The sequence below is a fragment of the Capra hircus genome, chromosome 10, assembly GCF_001704415.2.
Source record: "Capra hircus breed San Clemente chromosome 10, ASM170441v1, whole genome shotgun sequence".
Lineage (NCBI taxonomy): Eukaryota > Metazoa > Chordata > Mammalia > Artiodactyla > Bovidae > Capra > Capra hircus.
In genome coordinates this window covers 56,615,717-56,638,817 of record NC_030817.1, presented here as the reverse complement: position 1 = coordinate 56,638,817, position 23,101 = coordinate 56,615,717, and the positions used below count along the sequence as shown (strand labels likewise).

The following is a 23,101-nucleotide window of genomic DNA, read 5'->3' as shown; positions in this document are numbered from 1 at the left end:
AAACTTTCTGGCCACCCAATATTTTGGATAACCAGGTTAAATAAAATATACAATTTAAATGAATTTACCTGTTTGTCTTTGCTTTTTTACTGTGGCTACTAGAAAATTCTGTATTACATACATGATGAATTATTTCTCTTGGACAGGACTGCTGCCCTAGAAAATATCTAAGACACTGGCTGTTCCACTATTCTATAATACTACCATTGTCATAAAGAGGTAAGAAGTATAACTTCAATGAACTAGAAGAAATCAACTGATTTTGGCTGAATTTCATCTTAAAAAATTTTAGGATTTCACAATTGTCCTTATTTCCAAGAGTAGATTTCAGAAATTCTTACTGTCACTAAGAAGGACATTTATTTCTAGGCTTCTAACTTTCATCCTGTCTGAATTCATCACACTATACAAGCATTATCTGATGACAATGATGAAAGGAAAGCACCTGCTTCCACAGGTCGAAACTTCCAGGGGCGTTTGGCATGTGGTACAGGGCCAGTAAATGTCGGCTTCCTTCCATTGTGTAACCAGGGCTGCCTTGTAACACACCCTTCTCTAGCTGGCCCCATTCCCTCTGTGTTGATTTCTTCTTCCTCCCTGGCCCAGAGGTCAAAAGAAAATAAGCAACAAAAGTAGGAAATAAATAAGGATTTAAATGCTGTCTGATGCCTTGAGCTGAGACACTGCTTTCAAAGTGGAAACTCTCTCATTAATACTGGTATTAAAAAGTCCCAAGACAAACAGAAGAATTTAAAGTAAACAAGTTCTAAGAATCTCTTCCTGCTTTGCAGTTATGTTGAAGATATTAGGTCAGAATTATGCTTGCCTCTAACACCTGAAAAAAATGAGCCACCATTCTTGGTTTTCCCTCCCAAGGAGATTACACCAGAATAAGAAGTATAAAGGAGTACATAACTTGTAGGCTGTGTTCCAGAGCTTCTAGACTGGGCATCAGAAACTTGGAAGGCATGTCCCATTTTGAATAACTATTGTTATAAAACACAGCTAAATGTCTTAAGGTGAAAATACACCTGGGTCCCAAAATGTAACTGAAATAATATAAAAAGATGTTCTCTTTTTCTTCTTTCTACTGAGAAATTGGAGCTGAGGTGCAGGTTTTGGCATCTTTTCATTCATATAAATAGGACTTCATGTGTCTAACAAACAGAAGTCAGGAACTATCTATATTACACAGCCAACTTTTAGGCTATTGAATTAATACTAAAGCAAGTTTACATTTCATGATTTCAGGCGATTCTTCAAGTAAAGATGGAGCTCTACTAGACTACCTGTCTGATACAGAGAATATTTACTTCTGTATTCACTGAAAAGAAAGAAATGCTTAAGAAAATTGAAGTAAGCTGGACACTAAAGACAAAAAATAATACTTAAGAAATCGTATTAGACAACATGTTGAAATGTTAGATAAGAAAATGAGATACAAAAAGGCAAGAAAGGAGGATTCTTATCCTTCTCTACTTATAACACATTGAGACAAAGTATACTATCATCTCAGCTATGTAAAAATTAGTCTCAACCCAAATTCCTTGAACCAAACACAATGCTAGTTTTAAAGTATTTTAAACCAATAGTTAATAAACTGATTAAATGTAGAGTAGCGTATTATATACATACTGTTGTTCAAAGCAGAAGATACACAAATAATTTTACCACCTTGCACCAGGTAGCAGGTAAATTTTCATAAGAAATACCAATTATTTACACTATTAAATAATTTGGTAAAAAAAATGGATAACAACTAATTTCAAATTCTGCTACTCTAATACAAAAAAAAAGGCAAAAAAAATCACTTCATGGCAAATAGATGGGGAAGCAATGGAAACAGTGATGGACTATTTTGGGGGGCTCCAAAGTCACTGAAACTGTGACTGCAGCCATGAAATTAAAAGACGCTTGGAAGAAAAGTTATGACCAACCTAGACAGCATATTAAAAAGCAGAGACATTACTTTGCTAACAAAGGTCTGTCTAGTCAAACCTATGATTTCTCCAGTAGCCAAGTATGGATGTGAGAGTTGGACTATAAAGAAAGCTGAGCACTGAAGAAATGATGCTTTTGAACTGTGGTGTTGGAGAAGATTCTTGAGAGTCCCTTGGACTGCAAGGAGATCCAACCAGTCCATTCTAAAGGAAATCAGTCCTGAATATTCATTGGAAGGACTGACGCTGAAGCCGAAACTCCACAACTTTGGCCACCTGATGCGAAGAACTGACTCACTGGAAAAGACCCTGATGCTGGGAAAGATTGAAGGCGGGAGGGGAAGGGGATGACAGAGGATGAGATGGTTGGATGGCATCACCGACTCAATGGACATGAGTCTGAGTAAACTCTGGGAGTTGGTGATGGACAGGGAGGCCTGGCATGCTGTAGTCCATGGGGTCGCAAAGAGTTGGACATGATTGAATAACAAAATTGTCCAATTTCTTCATTACACTGATTTCTTACGCATACATTTTCAGATTTTTTTTTCTAATTTCTAGTATTTAAAATCATGCCTAATCCTTTTCTATTTTTATTTCTATATAACCAACCCCCAAACCCACCTTTTTCCTCCTCCATCTCAACTAATAGTTTATCCTATACTTTGGCTATTTCCTTTCATATAATATTTGTCCCTGCCCTATCTAAGTACAATTACAGTCAAGTCCATAAATAGCTGTAGCTGAATTAAGCTGTAGTATTTAATAGTCCTGCAATGTCGATTTTATCTAAATTTTCTTCTCTCTCATCTTTCCCTCGCAATCTTCCCTTTCACTTCAGTGTTACCTTCTTTATGCTTAGATTTCAGCTTTCATTTCACACATCAACAACCCCCTTACCCTCCCCCTCATTTCCATGTGGAACACCATTCACTGTTCAATGGCAAAAAATATTCCTTACTTGGTCATCCCCATCTGTACTTTATTTCCCCATTCTCCAAAAATTAAAACATGCCACATGGCTCAATCATTTTCTCATCCTAAAATTTAATATGGTTTACCTCCTTTTAAAAATTCTAGTTTTAGAAACACTTGTTTCCTTCCTATTTTCACCTTGTACCTCATGCCCCCTCTAATTATAAAGGCAAAACACAGGTCCATTAAGGCAAAATCTTCCAAATTATTTGCAATGGCTTCTAATGAGATTTAAAAATTAGCCACAAAACTGAGTATCCACCACCCACAACACACTTACACATGGCTGTCCTAATTAGAAATGTAAGGAAATCTAACTTAATATATGTACAGTATAAAAAAATTTTAGAAGAATGAGCTAGAGATAAAAGAAACTTTTAAAATGTCTTGCTATTCATATCTTTAATACTTTTGTTAAACCAGTATCTCAAAGTACAATATATACATAGGATGAGGTTTGACATTAATGATAATGGATATAAATTCATATTTCATACAGGCTCATAAACTTTTTGTCCGATTTATCAGATCTGATTGAAAGTGAAGGGGAAAAGTGTTAGTCTCTCAGCTGTGTCCGACTCTGCGACCTCATGGACAGTAGCCTGAAAGGCTCCTCTGTCCATGGAATTCTCCAGGCAAGAATACTGGAGTGGGTTGCCATTTCCTTCTCCAGGGGATCGTCCCAACCCAGGGATGAAACCCGAGTCTCCTGCATTGCAGGCAGATTCTTAACCACTGAGCCACAGGGGAAGTCCTAATCAAATCTGATTAGTTCGTGTTTTTATTTAGGTTGCTAAGTCACTTCAGTCGTGTCTGACTCTGTGCGACCCCATAGACGGCAGCCCACCAGGCTCCCCCGTCCCTGGGATTCTCCAGGCAAGAACACTGGAGTGGGTTGCCATTTCCTTCTCCAGTGCATGAAAGTGAAAAGTGAAAGTGAAGTCGCTCAGTTGTGTCCAACTTTTAGTGACCCCATGGACTGTAGCCCACCAGGCTCCTCCATCCATGGGATTTTCCAGGCAAGAGTACTGGAGTAGGATGCCATTGCCTTCTCCATTATTTGGGTAGTCAACATTTTTATTTTGTAATGTGTTTGATGAGATCAAGGTAGGAGTGTAGTATGTCAGCTTGCCTTTTCCTTTTTCACCAGTATTTGTGTTATTATCATTACTGTTTTCATCTTGAAGGATTTTTTTTCCTCGTAAAAATCCGTCCAAATGTTTATCCACTCGATGAGGGTTGATTTTTGGTAACATAAAGTAAATCCATGTAACTGAGCAGACAAAAAACACAGCAGCATACTGCACAAGGCTAATAAAAGCGAACAAGGGTGAGGCCACCACACATGCAGCTGATTCAGGACACTCTGTGTAGCTCATGACAGAACCATCTAGTCCACGGACAGCTGGCAGTAGGTATATTAAAATATTTGCCTATGATTTTTTCAGAAGTTCTGATATTTTCTTCCCATATGTTCCAGGACATTGTTTTAGAGACCACTGCACTAAAAACTAGACTCCTAACATAGAGCTGGTTAGTTCTCAATGAATATTTACTTATTGAATAAAAGCAACATATCCGCTATTCTGATTTTTCGGGATGTTGTTCACATTATATTCGAGGATTATCATGTTCATCAGTTCCTGTCTCCAGGGAAAATTTTTGAAGGCAAAACCTTAAGGGGGAAAGGAACTGCTCGTAATGCCAAATCTTCTTCAAAAAGGATCTATCGCTTTGCTTTGGTGTCTTTCATTAATACACTTATTCCTAGATTTAGTTTGTAATTTTTGTCCTATGTTGAATGCTTTTTTGTTCATCATTTCCATTTTTAACTAATAAAGAGAAACCTGTTAGTTTTTGTATATTTATCATGTATCACAAAGGAGATCAGTCCTGGGTGTTCACTGGAAAGCCTAATGTTGAAGCTGAAACTCCAATCCTTTGGCCACCTGATGCAAAGAGCTGACTCATTTGAAAAGACCCTGATGCTGGGAAAATTGAGGGCAGGAGGAGAAGGGGACGACAGAGGATGAGGTGGTTGGATGGCATCACCGACTCAATGGACATGGGTTTGGATGGACTCTGGGAGTTGGTGATGGACAGGGAGGCCTCGCATGCTGCGGCTCATGGGGTCGCAAAGAGTCTGACACAACTGAGTGACTGAACTGAACTGACCATTTCAAAATTAATTACTAGTTCCACTTGTTTTCTACTAAAGTCTCCTTGAGTTCTCTGGGCATTAAACAATTTGAAAGCAGAAATAATTTGTTCTTTTTTTCCAAATTTATACCAATTATTTACTTATTCTGTCTTATTTCAATGACTAGAACTGCAAAAGTAATGTTTAATAACAGTGGTGATGATGTAAGTAATGACTGGAAGTATCTGTCTTGTTTCTGATTTTAATGGAAACAGCTTTAGTATTTCATCAATTTGCATATGATGCTTGCTTTCTTTTGGGGGGACCATCCTATTTTAATAGTTTCCTTTTATTTCAATGTTATTAGTTTTTAAGAATCAGAAATTGTTTATTTATAAATGTACCTTTGCTTCTAATGGTACAATAATCTGGGATTTCCTTTAAAAATGAATGTGTTGGCAGACTTGTGAAACTGACTCAGTAATTACATATTTTTCTTTTTGACACATCTTCCTGGGTTAGACTGACTTTAAGTTACACTTATTTACAACTGACATTCTCTTTTTGGAGTTTCTATCAAATTTTTGTCTTATGGTTTTGAAAGTTTCATAATATTAGTATACTCAATGTTAAATTTTAATAGTCTGAGGCTGCACTATCTGACACAGTAGCTACCAGATACATGCTGCAATTTAAACATTAAAATGAAACAGAACATTCAGCTCCTCAGTCCCACCAGCCACTTTTAACTGTTCAACTGCTACCATATTATATGACACAGATGTCAGACTCAAAACAAAGAAAACTCTCTTTCTCAGCTTTAAAACCCTACAGCTCTCTCCATTCCTGTCGGCAGTGCTATTGAAGCTACCCAAGCCAAAAGGCTGCACATCATACTCTTGAAATACAAACAAACCTCCCAGACCAAACCCACCTTCACTTTCGTGAAACAAGAGGAAGTCATCATACAAATGAACCTGATTTTTGTTTTTAAGCAACAGTAAAGAAACAAGTCCTTTAATCTACTGGCTATACAGCAATCATTATATAGTAAGCTGTGTATTATACTAATACAAAGAAAATAAAAACTTTTATGCAAAAAGATCCCCTCAAGAAAGAGCAATGAGAAATCAATCACTAAGTTTTAAATTATGTGTCATCCCTTGTGTAACAGATACCATAATGTGATGTCTAGAGCAAACTCTGACCTCCAGCTTTATTATAATGACAGATATAGTTACAGAGAGCAAACCACAAACCAAGCAAAGCTGATATTCCAATGACTTCATCTACTTCAAACCAAGAAAAGTTAAATCCAAAGCACTCCTTTAGAAAGCAAGCTCATTTTTTAATTCTTTTATTCAATTCTAATGTACTGCCATCAACTAAACCAATTTTGGAAAACTAGAATACCTGCAGAGAAAACCCATTCCCTTTGTTAAAAGCAGACAAGTACTAGCTTATTAACAGCCTTTTGTTTTCAGACTACGAGTTAAAGTTTCTTTTTAATAAAACCTCAAAATACTGTTTTTAAATAAACCAAATTCTTCCTGTTCTCTAGTCTTTACAACACTGAAAATCTGTGTCCAAAACGTTTATAAGGATAGTCAACAAAAGATCTTTTTAATCACAACTGCCTTTGAAAATGATTCAGCATACATTTAAGCCCACAAATAAAAGCTTTACTTTTATAAGTTTTCATTAAAACTGCTATTTGTTATGGGTGTTTAAAATCTAAAATACAAGTCTTTTTTCTAGACAAGTGAATCGACTCACATTTCATAGTATTTCTTTGTTTGAAACAGTGCTTTAAAACATTAATTACTTTGCCAGGAAGGAAAAATTCCAGTAATTTAGTTTTACTATTCCTTCATACTTCTGAATCCTCAGAAATTCAGTTTTGTTGATAAGCTGACAAGACTATGTCAGATGCCAACAATGACTTGTTCAACATTTTAAATCTATTAACTGTAAGTGTCTGGTTATGCGAGATGTTGGGCATCTTTTCATGTGTTTGTTGGCTATCTGTATGTCTTCTTTGGAGAGGTGTCTGTTTGGGTCTTCTGCCCATTTTTTGATTGGGTTGTTTGTTTTTCTGACATTGAGCTACAGGAGCTGCTTGTATATTCTGGAGATTTGACAATGTTTCTTAATGAATTCTATCTAAAATACAAGAGGAAAAAAAGTCAAATAAAAGTTCCTAAAGTTAATTTTTGTTTCTTTTTGACACAATAATATGTACCACATACAGTTCCATCTGCAGTGACTACGGGAGAGAATCTGGAGTGGGAGGAGAGGAAACACTACACACAAAAATCTGAACGCCTGCCCTTGAGTGAAAATCTGGAGATCTTCATTTTTATTAAAATTTTCATTTGTCTCCTGAAAGAGTGGGTTTGTGTCAAGCCAAAATGATCCCTTCTGGTACTGGCTTCCCTCTTTTGAGATCATGACCCACTTTATGTTTTCTGCCTCCTTGACGCCTGCTTCTTCTGGGTGTGCTGTTTATACAGGAAGCGAAAGGACCTGCTCTGCAAGACTGTCCCTCTCAGGAAGTCAGTGGAATAGCTCACATATGCTGTGATTTGGCTCTTCTTCAGGAAAAGTGTTCTGCAGCTCCTCAGTCCTCCAAGAGGATCGAGAGGGTACAGCAGTATCATTTTGGTATAACCTTCACCACTTTTGGAAAATAGCTAACAAAAGTCAAATCTTTCAAACATCTACTGCCTACTCAGCACCAGACACTGAGTACTGCGGACGATACACAGATCCGACAAACGGTTCCTGAAGTCCCCAAGGACATTTACAAATAACTAACATGCAGCAGGAAATTACAAGTATCCCAGGGACTGTGAACTTAGGAGAGATTATATCCAGCTACAATTGGAGCTTGGGGGTGGGGGAGGGGCGTGCAGACAGTTCAGTAATAAGTTCGTACAGGATATGCAAAAACAGGACAGGGCAGGGACTCATGGAAAGGGGAAGAAACGATAGAAGAACTGCAGCCCTTAGAGCAGGTCTCAACTTCTTCAGAGCACAAAGCACATGGAAAAGGAGCCTTGACATTAGCTACAGTCAAAATAATAACTAATAATCAAACAGGTTAAACCTAATACACCAATATTTTATCTCTGAAGCAAACCAATCAGTCTAATCAAAAGAAACGTATATACAAGGAAAATCTACAAACTTAAAGCAAAATTACTAAGGTGCACTGGAAAATACTCACATGTACACACACACACATTCCATACAGAAAAAAGAAATCCTTTTTTGTTTCTTAATCATTGAGAGGTGTGGGAGAAATGCTGAACTACAGCTCCACCAGCTTACCACTATCACAGATTCCTTTTAGGCTGTCAGTATAAAACTGCAGGATGATTCCCTAGCATTTTGTTCTAAACCCACAAATGAGACGGTTATGTGACCAGCTGCAGCTCCCTTCCTGCATTTCAGAAGCTCTGGGTGTCCACACACTTGCAGCTCTGTATAACCTCACACAAAAGACTGGCAGTTGGCCAAGAAGCCCCTGCCATGGTGTATATTCCCCAAGGTTCAAGATCTACCACTTAATTCCAATTCAGCCATGAAATGACTTGTACTTTAGTACCCTAGACGAAATGAAAGCAAATTAAAGTCCAGTCCAAGTTAATAAAGGTATTCCTCCAAAATGCAATATACAAAGATGTTAAAGTACATAGTCTATTATTTTTAAAGAGACCTACAAATAGAATTCTACTCCATTAAGAAAATTCTAAGATAATTCTTTACATTTCTTAAAGAGTTACTGTTCCTTCATAATCTTACTAATAGCAACAAAACCCACTGTACACAGAGACCCAACTGTATTTCCAAACTTTCCCAGTAAGCATCTCATGCACATTGCTAACTAACTATCAAAAAGAATGAAAGTTCTCAACATCTGGTGCATACAGATTGACACAACCTACAATGACGACTTAGAGCCAGATACCTCAAGAATGATCTTAACTCCTGCCGTTGAAGGAGAAATACTCACAACTTTATAGAAACACACAGTTCTGTCAGTTAGATGGTTGTGTCATTCTAGTATATAAGTGTCCTGAGGGAAAGGGGGAAAATCTAATGAAAATACATTAACACCTCGGCCAATGCTTAATTTTTGTAGGAAGGAGTGTTTCATGAGATTAAACAACAATAAACTGAGCACTAGGTTCAGAAAATCTTCACAAGATTTTCACTTTTACTGATGGTTTTGCCTGCTTCTAGCTTGTCTCTCAGGTCTGGACATCGTCCACACAAAGAATCACTGAAACAGTAGCGATCTGGAGGACTAATTCTTAATATGGTTTATTCAGCAGCCACAGCATTATAACCGTAAACTTGTAAAAATGTAAACTTGGGAAGCCATTGACCTTTTCTCCCTGCCTTTTGATGGACACCTTTCTACAATACAATAGTCAACCAATGATACAGAAAGCATACAACTTCAGTAGAAAGTGTGAATCAAAAGCAGTATTTGGACCTTAAATCCCCATTCCTGCCCAGTATTGCCTTCATGTATTGTTTTTGCCACACAGCATTCAAGGGCTGTATGGCAAAAACAAAAACCAAAGGGCTCCTTTCAATGTCAAAACCTTTCAAATTCAGTAAAATGATTAAAAACAATAAAGATTTATTCACAATTTACTAGTCAAGGTAAGAGATTTGCTTCACACCAAAGTAAAACTGTAAAATACACTGACTCTCTGAGCATACCAAATGGATGTGGATTGTTAAATATCACTTGTAACCTAAATAACCTGTTCTAAGTAGTCAGAAAAATTCTCACTTTATTGTCATTTACATGAAACAGACATGTATAGTGTATCACAAAGAGAGAATAAGGCCTCCAATATCCTTTTACAGGATGTGATACTTTAAAAAAAAAAAAAAATTAGCCTGAGGACTTCTCTGGTGGTCCAGTGGTTAAGAATCTGCCTACCTATGCTCGGGACTCAGGTTCAATCCCTGGTTGGAGAACCAAGATCCCACACGCTGCAGGGCAACTAAGCCCAATGCAGCCAAATACATAAAAAGAAAAAATAATTTAAAAAGGAATTATCCTAAAAGACTACACATGAAATTCTTAACATTTACCTACAGAGAAGAGGAGGAGAGTGGAACTGTGTTTGGACAGGAGAGACTGTCAAAATAATTTTTTAAACAAAGAAGTGAAGATTTTAAGATTATGTAACAAGATGTAAACTGGAACAGTAGGAACATGGATTTCTATCATGTTATTCTTTAATTAAAAACAAAACAAGAAAAAGAAAAGAAATCATAATGAACAACAACAGTTACCTTTCGTTTCTCTAAAGCTTAGTAGGATGGGAAGAAGAGGCAGCCAAGAAGTGGAAAGCGCCATGCAAGCTTACATCTGAATGATCAAGGACAGGCAGTCCTGACAGCCCCAGCCCTCTGTGCATCCCCACAGGTCCAGAGGGCAGTGCTGGCAGCCCCCACTGGCTTAGAGACTAGGGGAGGGGAAAGAGCCAGGAGACAAGCAAACACTTGTTCACACATAGTAAAGGAATATCATTTTCAGAAAGTATTAATACTTACCAGTATGTACTGTAGCTACTGCAATCCATACACACCGTGTGCTGTGCTTTTTCTTGCTTTTCTGATTTCTTATGGTTGGTTAAGGGTATTTGTGCATCTTCATAATGTTTTTTTGCATGGCCATTCACATACCTTCCAAAAATCAAATGAAAATATATTTTAATCTAAATACTGCTTTGGAAGTTAAAGTAGCAGGAGATGATAATAAAATTAGATGGTAATCAAATAAGAATGAGAAAGAATTCCTAATAAAGTACATTCAATCCTATAAGAGCATTCATCACTTGGTGATTCATTAAGCTGAGTTCTTAAAACATGCTCCTTTTTTGCAAACATACAATCAACTTTTAATTATACAGAAGATTGGGCTAGGCAAGGAAAGGCGCTATCTATTTATATCAGTTTTAATACCACCTATCAACTCCTTTGCCGATTCTTTTGCGAGCCTTTTCCTTTTTTAAGCTTTTCTCAGGCTGCTAGCGCCCAACTCAGGCTATTATCAAAGACAAGCTTTGTAAACTGAATTACTCAATCACTGTCCACAGGGCCACAAGCTCTGCTTGGGTTTCTGCTTAATATAAAACATGAGAGTCAGACATGGAAACAGGATAATCTCCCATCTCTTTCTCATCAATATGGCTTCAGATCTTTTATTTGAATGCCTGAATAATCACTCCACTAACATGGAAACAGGGCTTGTTTAAAAGAAATCCTAACAAAACACAAATCATCTCAAGCTTATATAAACTGTTATTTCTTACTACATGGACAAAGATAATCAAAGGTTGACTATAGTCATAAAAATTTTCTAACACTTTCCAACTCAGATTTAACAAATCATTTTATCACAAAAAGCAAAATGAAATTTAAATAAAGTTTCATCTATACCTTCACCTAAACATTGTACAATATAATGCCATAACTGACTACTACTTAAAGACCTTCATAAAGCAAAAACTTTCCAGTTACTAGCGAACAGCCAGTTTATAGACGGTAAGGACTAATTGTAAACTAAGAAGAGGCAAAACAATTGTTGCTTGTGAAGTAACAAAATCTGCTCAGAGAGTTAAGGTGACATTCTCATAAGGTTCCTTAATTGTACAGGAGCAACACTTACCTTGGAGAAAGTAGGATAGTTTTTGGTAAGCAGGGAGGATCACGGGCTTCCCTGGTGGCTCAGACAGTAAACAATCTGCCTGCAAAGCGGGAGACCTGGGTTTGATTTCAGGGTCGGGAAGATCCCCTAGAGGAGGGCATGGCAACCCACTCCAGTATTCTTTCCTGGAGAATCCCATGGACAGGGGAGCCTGGTGGGCTACAGTCCATGGGGGTTACAAAGAGCCGGACACGACTGAGCGACTAAGTACAGCAGAGGGAGGATCAACTACCAAGTCCAGCCTCTCTACCCGAGGAAAACTAGAGGCATCAGAGGCACTACTAATGTCAATGGGATCATGTTTCCTCCCATTTTTTTTCACTATAATAAACATAATAAAGACTTGTGTGTAGGGTCTTCTGTTCACAAAAGTGGACTAAAATGAATTTTAAAATATAAATAATGATTAAGAGTACAAATTCAAAAATTAGACAGCCTAGGTTTAAAAGTAGGCTTTGTCACATGCTGGTCTGGTAAGCTTGGGTGAGTTACTTCACTTCTCTACTTCTGTTTCTCATCTATAAAACTGAGATAATAGTACTTATACCCTATGGGCTGCTGCTGCTGCTGATTATTATTATAATCCATGGCTCAGAAGGCATGCATGCATGCATGAATGAATGAATGTCAGTTTTATTTTACTTGTATTTTCCTTTATATGCTTACTTACTATCCATTTAGAATCTCAAGAACGTAACTGCTTAGAAAGTCATCACATTAAACATACTTCAAGATAACACACTGGACAGATCAGAAAACATCCAATATTTAACTAAAAGATAACTTCCAAGGAACCCTATAGGTTCAGTATCTAATCAGCTCAATAGCCTATGCTTACATGTTTTTGTACTGTGCCATGAAAAACAACAGTAATATTTATGAGTACCCTCAGAATCCCATAAAAGTCAATATGGAACAATAATAAAGGCATTACCACTTTCAAGTCTTTGAAAACTGATCATCTGAACAGAGTATATAGTTCTTTACTAACCATACTGGAGCCTCTAAATGTACTAGATGTTTTCATGGTTGCTATAATAAATTTCAGTGATAAAGTAAGAAGTGTACTAAAGAGGACATTAAGATTAGCAATGTTTTGGCTAATATTCAAATACATATCAGAAGTTAACAGTCATGTATAAACTACTATAAAAATAAACATTTCCCTCATCCAGTTTTAGATTTTAACCAGATAATTTGGTCTAAAAAAGGAAAAGTGTCATTATACAACATCACAGATTTTTTAACGATACAAAAACTGGAAAAATAACTTAAATGGTACGGTGTCATAATGGCCAATAAGATATATAACTCAAATATGCTACCGATAAACTATATTTCCTAGCTCAAAGAATATTCCATTTAAGACTCCCCTATAGACAAGAGATCTAAATTACTAGAAAAATCAGAATTCTTGGCAGTCAACACCCAGGATTATATGATAGAAGAAAAATAGCCAATCAACTGTATAAAATGAAGATTCAAATGCAAGGTACTCTCATTATCTATGTAATCTACTTGATCATATTTCTCTGAGACTATGTCAAATTTCTAAACCTAAGATTGACTGCAACTGGAAACATACTACCTACAGAGCCTAGAAAATTTTCCATTTATTCTTCTAATACTTACTTAGAGAACTAAGTGTTGCTTGCTATTAAGAACCTTAATCTCTCTAATTTTTGAGAGTTTGTCAGGTCTTTTTGTTGACATATGACCTTCCAGATTTTGGCTGTAGAGCACTAGGAGGCAACTGGAGGACAGAACTATATAAATTTTATTGCATTATAATTCTCACCTCTCAAAATCTAGGAGAGGAATCTGTCTCTTCAAGTGCAGAATTTAAGTGCTTCTACTTCTCTTCTTTTTTTTTTTTTTAAATGTTATCTGTACAAAGTATTTTCAGGTTCCCCAAATCCTAGAGATTTCAAAACCACAACAACCACAATTAAGATATGCAGTTAACATTTTCCAAAAGCACTCTTACGTGTACATGGAAAAAAAAATACTCAATTCCAGACTGAAAATATGAAAAATCAAACATTAACTGAATGAAGATGCTCTCTTCATGCACTGAGTATTTACAAATAATAATGGGGAAGCCACCCACATAAACACAATATAAATTTCAGACTGTAGGACTTAGTATGATTTCCCATCCCCTTGCTGCTAAGCTACTAACTTCTGAAGTAAATTCAAAGCAGATTTTCTAAGCTAAAAGAGCCATAGAAATAAAGTGCCTACTACTCGGCACACCAAGTCTGATACTTATTTGAGTTTGTATTAGAAGAAAGAGTTACTACAATAGTTGATATTTAAGTTAACATCATTTTGAAGCCAAGAACTAGGAGGGAAAGCTTAGGCTTGAACCGGGCTTGGGAGTGTTAAGTCCCTAGAAAGCAAAAATGTCCTAATGGAACAGTGAAATATTTGGTACGTCTTAGACACCGTTAATAATGAACTTCACAGTGAGACCACTGTCAAGGGAATTCCTTTATCTGTTTTGTTTTCAGAGGAATGATATGGGATCTGGGATTTGATTCAGAGGTCAGTAAAGGTAGGGATGAGGTAGGTAACAGGGGAAACAAAACTGGCCACATGCCCATGAAATCTTCTAGAAGACTGTCTTGGTCATCACATTCTTCTGAGTATCAACAGAAAGGGGTCCCCCCCACCCCAGCCACTAGCGTTTCCTCAGTTCCACCGCTGAGCAAAGGGATTCTGTTAGGAGAGGGAAGCCCTACAGAGAAGTATGTACACACCATGATTAAACAATGGTGCTAAATAAATCCACATCGATGAAACTTTGACCAAAGCTGAAAGGTAAACTGAAAACAAGCAAGCTGGGCAGTTAAGTAACAATAAGCATGTCACCTACCTTCCACAGTGGACACTTGAACAAGTCAGACAGACCCAGGGGCTTTTGTTGGACCGGCACACTAATAAAAAGAAAAATACACAATATACCAATTGTATCACGTTATTTCCCAGTTTCTCCCCTAATCTGTAATAACACATCCTGTGATTAAGTTATAAATTCCATGGCTGCTTAGGTGCACGGAGATCACAAATCCCCGCTTTGTGAGTGCATTTACACAAAATGGCTGCCTAATTAAAGTTACACGGCAAGGAATCCGAACGCATGTCCACAGCAGCTGCTCACTGTCACTGTTGACTCAACTCAAACAGTTTAACCACAAGTTAAACACAATTCTCCTTCATTACTTAGTCCTTTTTGCCATAGTCTCTGACAAGTTAAGGACAATCTATTGTCTCATTAAAAATATTTTCTAAGTCTAATTCTTTGAATCACATGTCTTCACCATACAGATCGTAAGGTACTATAAATGACAACTCTTTCAGTTTATTTAGTGAGAGGCAAAGCCTAAGGATACAACTCGGAAGACTAAGCCCAATTCTTCCCAAATTAATGCCTCAGTTACATTAAATATAATTCTAAAATTATAACTGCATGTAATTCTAGCTGAGGGTATAACCAGGATATTAATTACTTTGAGTATTTATTATAGGGATGAGGTAGGCAAACAGGGTATGAAAACTTTTAAAATATTGATTACAATTTTGCTTGCTGTGTACTTATTCAATTTTTTCAGCCCTATAAACATAACAGTGATTTTAAAAGGGAAGGGATGTAAGAATCACCTGAAAACAACTTTTTCAAAATACACATGTTCTCCAAGCAGAGACATCTACATTGAGGTGTGGACAGAAGGACCAAAGAGCATGTCTGTTTGAGGAAGGTAACTTCCCAGGTGACTCCCTGAGACAACTACCTGAGAGCCACTAGGCAGCCTCCTAGGGGCATGAGAGGGACAGCATAGCCAACACTCAGGATTATAATAAATCAACAGCCTGGCACACAGTATATGCTCAATAAACACTTGTTGAGGTGAATTCAAGTGTCTTAGTTCAAGATACTAAACTCTTCCAAGATCTGATCCCTACTATACTGGTCTTGCCTAATCAATATGTTACAATCAGCCTTTCTTATTGCTAAGAAAAATTAGCCAACACTGGAAATAAAGTGACTCTAAGCCCTTTCAATGTATAATGAAACACATTATATTGATACAATGAATATCCCAAAGATATTTAATTATAATACCATTGTGTGACCTGCTGTTTACTACTGATTAGGACTCAAATTCCATGAAGTTACAGGTAAAATTGTAGGATTTTATTTGGTAGAGATAATAGCTGTCCAGCATACTCCAAGGGCTATGGTTTTACTGCCCTGCAGGACATTAACTGATTTTATATCTAACCTAGCAATTTACTTCAACATTCATTCTTTGGTGTCTGCATTCACTCAATCCCTCAAATGCTCTTGGAACCAGCTTTACCATCCCACTGGTTCCCTCATTACTGAGTTAAATAAGCCTTTGCCATACATTCACTTTATATTTGTTTAGGAGGGGAGGAGAGGGCAAGGAGGAATAGGGGAACACAATCATACGCTGCGCAAGGGACTCTGCCTGTCTGCCCAGCACAGCGTTCTATTTGCGCCTAAGGAAGTTTGTGCGCGCATGCTCAGTAATGTCCAACTGCAGCCCATAGACTGCACCCTACCGGGCTTCTCTGTCCGTGGAATTTTCCAGGCAAGAATACTGGAGTGGGTTGCCACTTCCTACTCCAGGGGATCTTCCCCACCCAGGGATAGAACTAGAGTCTCCTGCATTGGCAAGTGGATTCTTCAACTTTACACCAGCTGGGAAGCCCGTAAGAAAGCTGTCAGTGGTAAAAGTCCCCTTCCCGTTAACCAAGGGCTTTACCTTACCTTTACCTTTCCTTATTGCATTATGTCAACTGCTAAGGGCCATCCTGAAGGCATTTTAGTTTTTTACTCAGTTGGGTCCCAGTTTGTTATACATGCATATAAGTCACATGACAAAGACTAATAAGAAGGCGGCCAAACTGCTAACAGCTATTTTACGCAGGTACATGGGAAGACCACTGTGAGGCAGTCTCGGCTATTGGCTTTTCATGTGTACACACCCCTGTGGCATCTGATTTATATCAATAAAAACATGACAATAATATAGTCTGAAAAGAAAGACCTATAAAGTATATTTTTTAAAAGAAAAATAAATTAGAACACAGTTTACTTGAAACAGATAATCCTGGTCTGAGATACAATTTGAAGGGCTAAAAAACTACAAATATTATCTAGTTGTATTCCTCCACAAATCTTTTTCTTTTAGTAAAGACTAAGAAATATTGTATTCAGTCTGGAAAAAAAGTTTAATATGATCCTGAAATAAGTAATTATAATAGTAAGTTGTTCTGTTTTTTTTTATTTTATTTTAAAATCTTTAATTCTTACATGTGTTCCCAAACATGAGCCCCCCTCCCACCTCCCTTCCCATAACATCTCTGTGGGTCATCCCCATGCACCAGCCCCAAGCATGCTGTATCCTGCGTCAGACATAGACTGGTGATTCAATTCTTACATGATAGTATACATGTTAGAATGCCATTCTCCCAAATCATCCCACCCTCTCCCTCTCCCTCTGAGTCGAAAAGTCCGTTATACACAGCTGTGTCTTTTTTCCTGTCTTGCATACAGGGTCGTCATTGCCATCTTCCTAAATTCCATATATATGTGTTAGTATACTGTATTGGTGTTTTTCTTTCTGGCTTACTTCACTCTGTATGATTCGTTTTCAGTTCAGTTCAGGCGTTCAGTCGTGTCCAACTCTTTGCGACCCCACGAATCACAGCACCCCAGGCCTCCCTGTCCATTACCAACTCCCGGAGTTCACTCAAACCCACATCCATCGAGTCAGTGATGCCATCCAGCCATCTCATCCTCTGTTGTCCCCTTCTCCTCCTGCCCCTAATCCCTCCCAGCATCAGAGTCTTTTCCAATGAGTCAACTCTTTGCATGAGGTGGCCAAAGTACTGGAGTTTCAGCTTTAGCATCATTCCTTCCAAAGAAATCCCAGGGCTGATCTCCTTGCAGTCCAAGGGACTCTCAAGAGTCTTCTCCAACACCACAGTTCAAAAGCATCAATTCTTCGGCGCTCAGCCTTCTTCTAGAACTGGACATGGAACAACAGACTGGTTCCAAATAGGAAAAGGAGTACATCAAGGCTGTATATTGTCACCCTGCTTATTTAACTTATATGCAGAATATATCACGAGAAACGCTGGACTGGAAGAAACACAAGCTGGAATCAAGATTGCTGGGAGAAATATCAATAACCTCAGATATGCAGATGACACCACCCTTATGACAGAAAATGAAGAGGAACTAAAAAGCCTCTTGATGAAAGTGAAAGTGGAGAGTGAAAAGTTGGCTTAAAGCTCAACATTCAGAAAACGAAGATCAGGGCATCTGGTCACATCCCTTCATGGGAAATAGATGGGGAAACAGTGGCTGACTTTATTTTGGAAGGCTCCAAAATCACTGCAGATGGTGACAGCAGCCATGAAATTAAAAGACGCTTACTCCTTGGAAGGAAAGTTATGACCAACCTAGATAGCATATTCAGAAGCAGAGACATTACTTTGCCGACTAAGGTCCGTCTAGTCAAGGCTATGGTTTTTCATGTGGTCATGTATGGATGTGAGAGTTGGACTGTGAAGATTCCTTTTAGGTGGAGCATTTTTCAAGTCTTTATTGTATTTGTTACAATGTTTCTGTTTTATGTTTTTTGGGGGGTTGTGGCCACTAGGTATGTAGGATCTTAGCTCCCCAACCAGGGACTGAACCCACACTCGCTGCATTAGAAGGCAAAGTGTAACCACTGGACCTGCAGGAAAGTCCTCAGGCCCCAAGTTTTTAACCATTAGACGGTTTTGCTTTTTGAACTATGGGAAGATTATTTTTGCCCCGCCTCTGAATGAGGAAAAGAAAACCTAGAACAAAATCACTGTTGTGTTCCCTACCAAGTGTTCATCCCCTTCCCCCACCCTGATGGTTGTAAAGTGTATGCATGGACAAAAAATACATACAATATTGTGATCTAATTTTTCTACTCAGTATAGTAAATGCATTTCTTCGTGTTACTAAATTAGAACATGCGTGCATGCTCAGTCACTAAATTATATCTGACTCTTTTGCAATCCCATGGACTGTAGCCTTCTAGGATCCTTTATCCATGCAATTTTCCAGGCAAGAATACTGGAGTGGGTTGCCATTTCCTACTCCAAGGGATCTTCCTAACTCAGGGATTGAACCCACATCTCCTGCATTGGCAGGCAGATTCTTTAGCCACCAAGAATGCCCACTAAATTAGAAGAGTATACTCTCGTCTTATAAAATATCAGTTACCTCATAAAGTTTTAATTCCTTAGTTTTAAATTTTAGAAAATATGCTAGGCTGAGGGAAGGAAGAATAGGGAAGAAACTGCCTAACACGTGTAGGGGGTGATGAAATGTCTTGGAACAAGATGGGGACGATCGCTGTGGATGTACTGAATGCGCTGCGTTTAGCTGCTCATTTCAGATGGTTGGTTTGGGGGAACCCCCCGTGGCCACAGGCTGACTCGGCACTTCACTGTTGAGTGCACAGTTCTCCTGGTTGGAGAACTAAGATCCCACAGCTGCACACCGTGGCAGTAAATAAATTAAAAAAATTTTTTTAAGGTTAATCTTATGTTTTATGAATTATACCTCCGTTAAATAAGTAAATAGGTGCTTAAGACAGGGCTAAGGAGAGAGAATAAAAGGAAGTAAAATAGCATTGACATTCCAAAACACTGGAAACAAGTGAGTGTGTCTATTACTAAATCTCAAAAAAAAAGACCTCATTTTCTAAATTAAGAAACCGAATTTCTTCTATCACGAATATTTACAATAAGAAAGTTAAGATTTAATGTGTGATAGGACATTTGGTCTTGGCTATTTAAAGGACAGTACTCTCTGAGTGTGTAATACTTTCACAACGGAAGAACATCTGAAGGCTAGGAAACTACAGGGAATAGGGTTATTATGAAGCCATTTATTACACTGCTTTGGTGAATATTCACTCTGTTTAAATATCCCTTATCCAAATTATGAAACCTGTAATGTACCCAGGAAAATTATAAAATAGAAGAAACAATGCTGGCTGTAATTTAAACGCTCAATTATTGCTACAAATAGAACAGGTCATAACATGAGTAAAAGACTACTACAAATAATCAAAATCATTCTAATCATCTTAAGGGGACGATCTTATTATAAAAGGTAGTCTCAGTTTACAGACAGATGGGTTTCAGATTTATCTGTGGGATGAACACATTTCCTGTGGAAACTGCATTAGAGGTTTGCAGGCTATTCTATAAAACTCTATAAGAACCATTACACAACTGAAATACTATATTGTGTGTGTGTGTATAAAATAAAACCATACATAGTCAATAAAAATGTTTCTAAGCTATAAACTATTCAACAAAACATACAAATATTAAACAAAGGTTTTTATTTTTTAAACGGTAAATGCTGGTACTTAAGAGAAAGCGGGTGATAAGGATGGAAACTTATAGAAGTTCAGAATGATAAGCCATAACTGAGAACTCATAAAGGCCCTTTTTATTAGGCCTAATTACACTTCAAGGTGATGTCAGGGCAAGGAAGCCATGCAGTGTATTTCCCACACTGTTACACATGGCCACAGGAGGGTCACTGGATCTCATAAACACAGTCTGGTCTTCTTTCCAGGTTATGAAATGTCCTCAGAGTTACTCTCCTCCAGCAACCTGTCCCATATGCCAAGACTCTTGCGGCCCCGAGCCGAGGTCTCCTCTCTCAGCTCCTGGGCATCTCAGCCTGGGGGACAGACACTGTCTAGTTCCCCTCATTCTCTTCCTGCTGCTGTGGCCTCAGGACCCTGCCCTGTTCTCACCCTCAGCACAAGCTCTGTAAGTTGGCAGAAACACCCCTTTGAAGGGGGTAGAGACTCTTGATCCTCTCCCAAGCTAGGGCCATTCTGCACAGGGTAGAAGCTTTGACACAGGCTGGGCAGGCAAGAGAGGTAGAGGAGCCCCAGATTCTAAAACATGCTCATATTCATGCATTCTTGCTAAAGCCCCCAAAAGCTTTAACTCTCTGGAAATCCAGAAGTGACAACTGATGGTGGGAAGGCATCCAAGTGATCTACAACCCAAAGTGGTTTTACTCCCTACTATTCCTATGCAGGGGCTTCCCTGGTGGCTCAGCAGTAAAGACTCCGCCAGCCAGTGCAGGAGACAGGAGTTCAACCCCTGGGTCGGGAAGATCCGCTGGAGGAAGAAATGGCAACCCACTCCAGTATTCTTGCCTGGGAAAGCCCAGGGACAGAGGAGAATGGTGGGCTACAGTCTACGGGGCCATAAAAGATTCAGACGTGACTTAGCAACTAAACAACAACAACGCTCCTATGCAGGGAAGACTGATCTGCTCCTTTACCAAGAGACAAAGGAAGGCAGAAAACTAGGGAGTTCTGTGCTCAAAGAGGCCTATTTACACACGAATACTTTTAGGTTGTGTCAGAAGACAAAATGGCATCCACACTGAATATAAATTTCTTCCCACTGATTTTCAATGTCCTTAGTATCCACTACATAGAATCTAGTAAGATAGAGTACTTTTGATATCCAAGCCCCATCAGCAATTCTCCTGGAATCCTACTTTTTAATAAAACAGCATGCACAAGTGCTACGACACAACTCAGTCACTGTCTCTACTCGCAAGAACAGTCCAAGCGCACAGCGCCGACCGGCAAGCACTTCATCGCGCATCCACCACGCAGCAGTTGCTCCAACTGGCAGACAGGCTCTCACGCGCCTCGAGAATCCACAATCGTGAGGATGACCAGGGTTCCAGTCCTGGCCCGACCATTGCTACTGAAAGACCTGAGAGCATCGCTACTGTGCTGGGTCTGTCTCTCCACTGTAAAATGAAGACTGAGTGATAAGCATGTCCCCTGTAAGTGGAAAATTATTCAAAGAAGATAAAGCCCAAAAGAGATGAAATAATGTCATTCCCTATAGATAAAATTCTTCCACTCTCCTAATTCTCTTAAAAGGCTTAACAAAAAGATTGATTGCTAATGTAGTCTAATTTCCTAAGTCAACGCTCTTCAGCTTTTTCTTCTTTCTCCCTGCTCCACAATGCCTGAGAGGCAAGCATTCCCAGCACACTGCCTGTCAGTAACAGCAGAGTCGCTGCTGTGGCGTCACTGTTCAAGCCCACTGGAGACAAAAGTGCTGCTCCAACAGTGAGGCTCAGATCACCACCCCCTCCACCACCAACACACAGAGCTTTTTAAGTGCGCCCCTCTAAAAAATTAGCAACCCAGAAGAAAATATTTGTAACTTACGTTTGTTTTAAAGAGTCAAGTTCATTTTTATCTATTTAATATTCACCTAGCACATACTATGTGCCAAGCACTACTGCACTTTACTGTGCCACTTTATAGATATTCCTCATTTAATCCTCTATAGTCCAAAGAGGTGTGTACTATGATTTGGCCTGTTTGACAGATAAGGAAGCAGTGGCATATGACTGAGAAGTTACATACCTTGCTACATTAGTAAGGGACAGAACTGGAACTCAAACTCAATGTTTGAAGGCAGGGACTGCTGCAAAGCAGAAGCCCAGCAAGTTGTTATTTTTGCTTTAAAAAGATTCCATACTATGTGTTCCTGTAAGTGTTATATACCTGTATATAAACTGTTTGACATCTCAAAGGATATATAGTAACTGTTAACAGTCATGTAAAAAGAATGAGATGGGGGACTGGAGCCACACAGCCCTACTTTCAACTCTGCTGTCTGAATTTTGTCATAAAGCATTACTTCTTTTACAACAAAAATTAAATTCAAATGTCTTAAATTTAAAGATACTGGTATTATAAAGCTGTCTTAATAAAACAGACTTATTCTAAATTATTAAGCATGAGTGGTAAGTGAAAACAAAACCCCAAATTACAACTCTATGGGTCTGAAAACACACCAATGAAAAAACATTTGCAGCTGTTTCTCAAAACACACATACACACACATACACAAATACTCCACGAAAGTATCAACAGCAGAGTTACTCCTCTTGAAATCGAAGGATAGGGCAGAAATATCATAAAAAATTCTATAAATATTCCAGTATATATACGAGTAGAAACAGACTCCAGGACTAACCCAGTTTACCCTCCAACTGATATATTTTTAGATGTGTTGCTGTTGTTCAGTCGCTCAGAGAGCAAGGCATATAATCTTTATACCATAAATGCTCTCTGAACCATATACTCACAAGCCTATTCTATGCTAAAATTTCTGAAGTCTATCTTCAACTTGAATTCTCTGAAATTACTGCGGTAAGGA

At 38.3% G+C, this 23,101-nt stretch overlaps 1 protein-coding gene across 6 annotated transcripts in view; it reads right to left on the bottom strand.

Moving 5' to 3' along the window:
* The window catches only part of USP3 (ubiquitin specific peptidase 3), a 100,682-nt gene that overhangs the window by 57,973 nt on the left and 19,608 nt on the right, over positions 1 to 23,101 (bottom strand). For 2 of the 6 annotated variants that reach the window (XM_018054318.1, XM_018054317.1), the window contains exons 2-5: positions 14,673 to 14,733; positions 13,593 to 13,712; positions 11,756 to 11,834; positions 10,639 to 10,770 (exon numbers count right to left, since the gene is read on the bottom strand). In XM_018054318.1, coding sequence (XP_017909807.1) covers positions 10,639 to 10,667 — 29 coding nt within the window. In that variant the 5' untranslated portion in view covers positions 10,668 to 10,770; positions 11,756 to 11,834; positions 13,593 to 13,712; positions 14,673 to 14,733. Of the gene's footprint in view, positions 1 to 10,638; positions 10,771 to 11,755; positions 11,835 to 13,592; positions 13,713 to 14,672; positions 14,734 to 23,101 lie in introns of those variants that run through there. The other 4 variants (XM_018054320.1, XM_018054321.1, XM_018054319.1 and 1 more) reach the window with 3 other exon arrangements.